Source organism: Falco biarmicus, chromosome Z (genome assembly GCF_023638135.1).
Source record: "Falco biarmicus isolate bFalBia1 chromosome Z, bFalBia1.pri, whole genome shotgun sequence".
Classification (NCBI taxonomy): Eukaryota; Metazoa; Chordata; class Aves; order Falconiformes; family Falconidae; genus Falco; species Falco biarmicus.
The window spans coordinates 62538233-62546077 of NC_079311.1; the positions used below are offsets into that span (position 1 = coordinate 62538233).

Below are 7845 nucleotides of genomic sequence, written 5' to 3' on the forward strand. Positions count from 1 at the left end.
TATACCAGTATTGTTTATTCCTCCTGATATTTTTATAGAATTTAATTTTCTCAGCCTCTGTTATACTGTCAGAAATTCTTATACCCTCTCTTTCTTTGTTTTGCTAATTGAACTAGCTTTGCTAGTTCTTGTTCTTCTCCTGTAAGACATTTTTTTTCAATTCCCTGGATTATCCTAATAATACTCATTTTCTATGTTTGGTTCCACTTGGATTCATCTGTTTTGGAACCTGGTAAAAATCAATATTATAAATAAAACTACTAGATCACAGTCACTACAAAAACACTTAATGACACCAGTGACTTTCTTCCTGTTATTTCCAACTGATGAATCCTGAGCTTTTAATTAAAGAAAGTCTTGGTTTTGCACAGAAGTACATATTTTGTATATAAAAATACCAAATAGAGCCTTTCAAGGCATCATGTCCATTTTCAAAGTCTTATTTAACCATCTTCGAACAACTTACTCTATTATATCTTAGTTCTGCATATCGATGCTTTCCAGTTTCCTCCTGTTACTAAATATGATACATTTTGTTCCAACATTAAGAAATAAAAGCTTCAGGGATTTAATGAACAGTCACCTTTCAGTCAGCCTGATATGTCATCTCCCTATTGCTGGGAACCTGTGCTGGTGGTTCTTCATCTTACAATTGTTCTAGGACATGCCTCTTCAAACATTAATGACTTTCCCAGACACATTTTAAGTAATTGTCCATTTTTCTCATATGTATCATTATTATTTCCTTAAAAATACTTCTTCTACAATGAGATATGTCGATGTTTTTGCTCCCATTTATGTGATGTCATAGAAAAATAAAGGCTGGAATTGGCCTCTAGAGCTTCCATTCCAACACCATCACCAAGGTAGTGCCAATGTCAAAGGTGGATTGAGGTGCTCATGGTCATATCCAGCTGTGTTTTAAATACAAGAAATGGTGAATTCATGTGTATGTTCCAGAATTATGAGTAAAGTTTTATGTAAAAGTCTCCCACCCCAGAGCAAAATCAACTGCTTGAATTTTCTCAGCCTCTGTTATACTGTCAGAAATTCTTATTAGCTACCCTGCCTTCATCTCTCTTCCATGCAATTTTCCTTACTAAAATCTAAAGAAAGAAATAATCACCCAAGGTGTTTGGGATTAGTCAACCCTTCCCCTGCTCACAGAAGCGCACCTTCTATCTTTCTTTCTTTATTTATTTTACTTAAATGTATAAATTATTTCGATAAATTTTGAAGCAAGGTCTTGTCTTAGTTTTTATTTTATTTATGCATTTCCTGAACCCTTAAACACAGTTTGTTTTCTGACAAGTCTTTTCCCTTTCACTCGTTGTGAATCTATAGTTGCTTCCTGTATCTTTTGACTCAGTTGCATCTCAGTGGCTCAGCTGCAGGTCCTCTGTAATCTGCATCTAAGTGATTAACTGTGAAGGCAGGAGACACGGTCATTTTCACCTATATTGTTTTCTTTATTGTCGGCAAACACAAATTGTCAGCATTAGCAATGAAATTTGCAGCTACCTTGATTTGGAGGAACATGGTATTCACATCTATCATCAGCTTGGTTCAGTAGTCTGGCAGCACCAGACTCTCACCTCTGTACATCAGTAATTTTACTTCATTTCATGGAAGCTTCTTGTGTTCTGTAGTTCTGCGTGAGTGTAGGGCACAGCTGCAGAGTAGTGTGAACTACCCCCAGCCTCACCCTCCTTTCACCAGGCATCTGCATCTGGGATTGGAAGTGGGAGGGAAGACTGAGTCACAGCAGCTCAGGTTAGATTCTGTTGCCATGGCCCGCACCTTTACTATAGGTAGGGATTGTGGTAAGAATTATCTTGCATTTTAAATCTCTGATTGAGGCACATTTTTTCTCAAGGTAAGAAATACAAAATGTCATATGTTGAGGAATATTTTTTATGCCAGTCTATCTCAGGGAAGGGAGAATGTGGTGTAGAGGAATGAAGCTGGGTTAATTAGCATTGATAACATACAGCTGTGGTTGGCGTCAGGGGCAGCGGGTTGGCCCATGTAGATAAGGTGCAGCTGTGGCTGGTTCTGTTAAGGGGTTGAGAGCCAGTGAAGGGAGAGCCGCCGAGGAGGAAGCAGAGAAAAGAAGAAGCAAGAGAAGGGAGAATGCATGCCCGGGATGAGGAGAGGGCAGCAGAGGAACTGTATGAAGAGAATGTTGGTATGAGATAGTAAAAAGACCTTGTTGCAGCTGGCTAGTTTGGAGAGTGCTGTGATATGTGGTACTGTTCAGGTTAAATAAATAAATGCTGAGCATCCTGCTTAAAAGTGACTTCATGAGCATTAATTAATTGGAGATATTTATTATATTGTTAACACTTAAAATATCTAAGTAATACAATTTTACAAAACAATATATACAATGTATATTATAAACCTAGTTCTGTGAGAGTGCGATCCTCTTCACACTAATATCCCTAGAATTTTGTTCTTTATATATCAGTGTTAGTAATTAATTACTGAAGTCATAACCTAATTTCAACTTCGAAACATTAATATTGAACCCACTACCTAAGTTAGGTAGTAGTATTTTTGGTCAGAGAAATAACAAAGTATCTTCATGATTGTGCTAAGGAACCTTTAGCAACTTCTTAGCATAGATTCTGTTTGTTCAGCCTAGTATCAAGATAAAGGCAAAAAATTAGGCATTATTTAGCATTTTTGAAGGAAGAATATTAAGAACTACAACTGCAAAAAAGGAGCCAGCACTTGCCTATCACAAATTCTTCTTTATTGCATGTATTCTTCTGTTCCAGAAGTGGAGTATGTGTAAGATGCTGCACAGCTGTTAATATCTTAGGACTTAAATTCATATATGCAACAGCAGTGCTGAGTGAGCAGCCACCAGTGCTGTATTATCTCCTTTGTTTTGTTGAATGTGGAGTGAATGGGGGAAAAGAATAAAATTGAAAAACAAAAGAATCAGCTTCACCGTGCAACAGCATAAGCAGTTTTGTTGGCGTTGCTGCCTAAGGAATTCTTAGGCAGTTGCTACAAATGAAAAAAAGTAATTTTCTAATGATATTTTATCAAAGACTTTTTTTTCTTCCGAAATTTTTAATGATTCTTAAGCTATGCCTAACATTGTACTCATAGAATGGTTTGCACTGTACTGCATTATAAATATGATGTACTTGGTTTTATTTAAATGTAAACCCAGGTAGATATGCTACGATCACTTGAGAACTTTTTTTAATAAATAATTCAAAAAATGTTACATTTGGAGTGTTATGATATTGAACTGGTAGATTTAAATGTTATCTTGTGTTTCTGTCAAGACTGAATTAAAGTAAAAGTCTTCATGTGTTGTATACTATGCAATAAAGTAACTGTGTTGTTGTTTTTCTTTGTCAGTTAACATTTTTTGTAACTATTTAGTTTTAGGTTTTGTTAATTTGGCTGGGGGGGTGGTTGTCTTTGCAGAATTCTGAGAAGCCAGCTGCAGAACTGATAACGCTGCATAAAATTTTGGAGGTAAGATGGTTTTGTTACATAGAGATTCAGAGGATTTTCCAATAGTCCGATCTGATCGTAATACATTAAGATAACAGTATATGATGTACGGCTAAGATAGTTGAAAAGTAGAATGTTTATTACTTCTGTCATATGTCTGTTTTAATTCCTTTCAAATTAAACCCCCGACTTTTTACAAGAGAGGTGGTAGTAATTTAGATAACTAATCTTCAGCTTAAACTGAAGAATGATTATCCCATATTTCTTTATTTTGTAATGATTATTTTAAAGAAGTTTTATGAGTCTTAATGGCTCATATTAGGGGAGACAAATGCTATGCTTAACAAAAAATCAGTTGTTCCATTTCATGCTATATTTTGTACTGTTTCATTGAAAGTATTTCTGAAATACAGCACAATAGCAGTCAGAAGGGCCAATCTGTCTGTATACTTGTATGTTAACAGGATTATCGTTGTGTATGAGGAAATCAATGAGTCAGTTTCATGCATTTCTAATTGATTTTATAAGTATGCCAGCATTACTTCATATATATTTTTATCACAGTGCAATTTATGAATTTGAATTGCAAAACATAATTTTGAAGGAGCATTAAAAATCTTTTCACTAGCATTGTTCCTTCTTGTGTTAAATGTAGCATTTGAAGTGAAATTTCCTATTCCTCCTCCATCCTTACTCTTCACGTTGTAAGCATCTATATATAAGACCTCCCTGGGATAAAAAATTTGTTCCAGAGGGAAAACTTGATGAACAACTTTCTGGCATTAAGGTACTATGATCTAGTCACTATGACATAGTTGTAGTTTTTAAAGCTCAGACATTGGGCTTAATCTTCAAAATAATTTCATATGCTTCAAGCATCTCAGAATGCCTATTAATGCCAAATTAGGCAGAGCTTGAAAGCAGATTTTAAAATAGCCATGTTCCCTATGCGATTAGAATTTTAAAGCTCTTCTAATGCTTTACAATTTCCTTCATATGTTCCTGATACTGTTAATCTCCTCATAATGTGAACATGTAGAAGTAGTGTCTGATTTCCAAAGTCTTCCAAAAATCCAGACTTTCTTTTAGTTTTAAGTAACATTGACAGTTTATGCCAAGATAGTTATCTTTGTTGTATGGGAGTTTTTTTCCTTGAGCTTGGCTCTAGCTTCAAGTCCCTGTTAAGTTTCAACAGTATTTTCTTAAATACAGATAATAGTTTCTTGAAGAGACAAATGCAATGTCATCTTTGTATTATAATTCCAGATTTAGAATTTGATGTTGCAACAGTGATTTATTCACAGAATTACAATCAGTAAATATGTTCCTAACCATGTTTCCTCGATCTCCATGTGCATGTTTGTTAAGTAATGGAAGTGTACGTTTTTAATAAATCCACTTTGACAAGCTAGGTGTGTGCATTTATATTATTTAGGTATATCAGTACATCATTAAACTAGTGTAAGTAGTAAGCAAGCAGTAAACTCTTTTTCTCATGCAAACCTCAGAATTTTTATTATACTCTTATATTTATGTATATATATAATTTTTATTCCTGTAAAGAGCTGTAATTTTTTACAGATGTAGTAATTCTTTTCCTTGCAAACAGTTAGATAATTATTCCTTTCTGATTGAGAATTTAATGAACTATTTTAAGATTTGAAAGGCTGCTTACAATACAAAAGTATGTAGTTACAGCCATAAAGGTTATTTTGGAATATCTAATGTCAGAAAAAGCTAAGTAACAATTCATCTAAAATGATGTGTTTGGAGGAAATACTTAGAATTGGGGCAGGTAAGTAGAAAAGACATAAACTGGAAAAATTATTTGGAATGTTCTGGAAAAAAGAGCAGTATTTTATTTTTTTTAATAGCAGTGGGTGAAAGAAGAGTAAAGTCTGGTGGTGAAGGATTTTGAGGTTTTCTTCAGCGATAGAGGCAGATAGAATATTTTGTACCTACTGAAAGTGGGGAAGCTATAACATTTAGAAGTTCTGTGTAGAAAGGTGAAATATCTGTGATAAACGGAGAGAGTACCATGGGGTGAGTAAGATTATTTCATGTGTAATGTGTGTAGTATTCCCCATGAGCAGTATTATGAGGGCATAAACATGGTCTCCAAGATCAGAAAAAGAAGGTCAAAACTGATCTTTGTTTTTACCTCCATTAATTAATTCTATACATAGACAAGGAACAAAGGAGTAAGAAACTATCAAGAGGAGATTAATTGTTTAAGGTGCTTGTCATGCCCAAACAAGAAGTGATATTAAGAATTTGAATACTCCATTTATGAGATGAGCAAAAAAAGATTGGATGTGCAAACATAGTGAAGTTAAAAGTAGGACTATGGTGATTAGTTTTTCACAGGTGCAGACTTACTTATTTCTAACACTACCTACAGAAGGACATGAGCCTTATGAGGAGCAGCTGAGGGAACTGGGGTTGTTTAGCTGGGAGAAAAGGAGTCTCAGGGGAGACCTTATTGCTTTTTACAAGTGCCTGAAAGAGGTTGTAGGCAGGTGGGGATAAGTCTCCACTCTTGGGTAACAACCAACAGGACAAGAGGAATCAACCTCAGGTTGTACCAGGTGAAGTTTAGGTTGGATATTAGAAAAAACTTTTTTGTTGAAGCATTGGAACAGGCATTGGAACAGGCTGCCCAGGGACATGGTGGAATCACCACCCCTGAAGACACTCAAAAAAACATGTAGATGCAGTGCTTAGGGACATGGTTTAGTGATGGACTTGGCAGTCCTGGGTTAGCGGTTGGACTTGATGATCTCAAAGGTCTTTTCCAACCTAAATGATTCTGTGATTCTATGAAATACAGGAAAAAGAATTCCTAATGTAATACCTTTTTTTTGTTTGGTAGCTTATTAGTGAGGTGAAATTTAGAAAAAAAATCTAAGATGGACATTCTTTGCTAAAATCTGAAAGTGAGGGAGAAATACTATTTGGTTTTGAGCTAGAGATTTCAAAAAATCTAGCTTTCCCTCTTAGTTAATGCTTTTAATCTTAACAGATGCTGATTTAAAGATTAAATATATAAGGAACCTTCATGTTCAGATTTTTTACGCATTTACTGTCAAAAATCCACTAAGATTTTTTTGACAGATTGTGACAAAATTAGTCTGGATAAAAGGAGAATTCTCATTCTCTAAGTTTTACATCAAAAAAGATGTTAAGTTAATTGGAAGTTCTTAATTTCACTTCTGCCTTGAACAGGTCTTGTATTTCATATATTGCCTACATAAGTGTCTCGTTACAACAATTTGTAGAAATTTGGTTAAAGGAGATAAAAATCTAGTTGTGTGTTCATTTCCTAAATCTTACCTTTTTGGTTTTCCAGATTCTCATAGAACAATTAATGCACAGGCCACATGAACCCTATGTAACAATCAATGACTCATTCTGGCCACCTTACGTTGAGCTGCTGCTGCGATATGGAATTGCCCTGAGACATCCGGAAGATCCAAACAGAATGCGCCTAGAAGCCTTTCACATATAGCATGACATACCTGTTTACTTTAACACAAAACAAAGCACCAGTACATTTACTTGGGGGCTAAGTCATACTTGGGTTCTATGATGAGCTTTTTTTATTATCAGCAACCTTTTCTTATTGGATTATTATTCTTTATTATTAACTGTGTATTTGGTCAGATAGTGAAATACGAAAAAAAAGATTAAAATTTCTACCTTAACTGTTAGAAACATTACATGTAATTAACATTAATTACATTAGGGAACCGTTAGCTTTTCGTTTCATGGCAAGTGATGCATTGTAAAGGGGTTTTTTAGCTGCTTTAAGAAGATGCAAATTCAGGTAATGGGCAAATAAAAGATTAAAATTAAATCAACTGGTCTTGCTTTTTAATTTTTTTACTTTTACAATCTTATTTAATGTATCACTTTCATTTTAACTTCTTAGATGGTTTTAACTCTAACTTTTTTAATTTTCTTGAGTATTTTGTTGTACTCTGCAGAGGTGAAGTTTGAAATAACTCACTTAGTAGCTCCTCCTGTATGTAGCCTTGCAAACATTTGGAATTAACAGTGAAGTATCATTTCAGGATTGTGGGGGGTGGTGGTGGTGGTTTTTTTCTGAAAAAATTTTTTGGCTTTAAGATAAACTGTTAGGAAAGCTGTGCAACAGACTGCAAATGTTGAGTGTGCAACTGTACAGCTGGGTACTTCCTAAAGAACCTGTACTGTGTTATGCTGTGTTGGCTAACAGTATCTGTTCAGACTTCTTCAAATCTAGTTTATCAAGGTTTTTAACAAATCCCTGTTCTGTTGATTTCTACAGTTTTGAAGTTATGTCAATTGACACCTTCTAGATAAATGCTGCCATTCTGTGTCATT

At 34.7% G+C, this 7845-nt stretch overlaps 1 protein-coding gene across 1 annotated transcript in view; it reads left to right on the plus strand.

Annotated features, from left to right (window-relative positions):
* CENPK (centromere protein K) overlaps positions 1-7336 on the plus strand; it is a 32533-nt gene extending 25197 nt beyond the window's left edge. The window contains exons 9-10 of the mRNA XM_056324394.1: positions 3451-3501; positions 6830-7336. Of these exons, the coding sequence (XP_056180369.1) occupies positions 3451-3501; positions 6830-6988 (210 nt within the window). The 3' untranslated portion in view covers positions 6989-7336. The remainder of the gene's footprint in view (positions 1-3450; positions 3502-6829) is intronic.
* Positions 7337-7845: the final 509 nt, after the last annotated feature.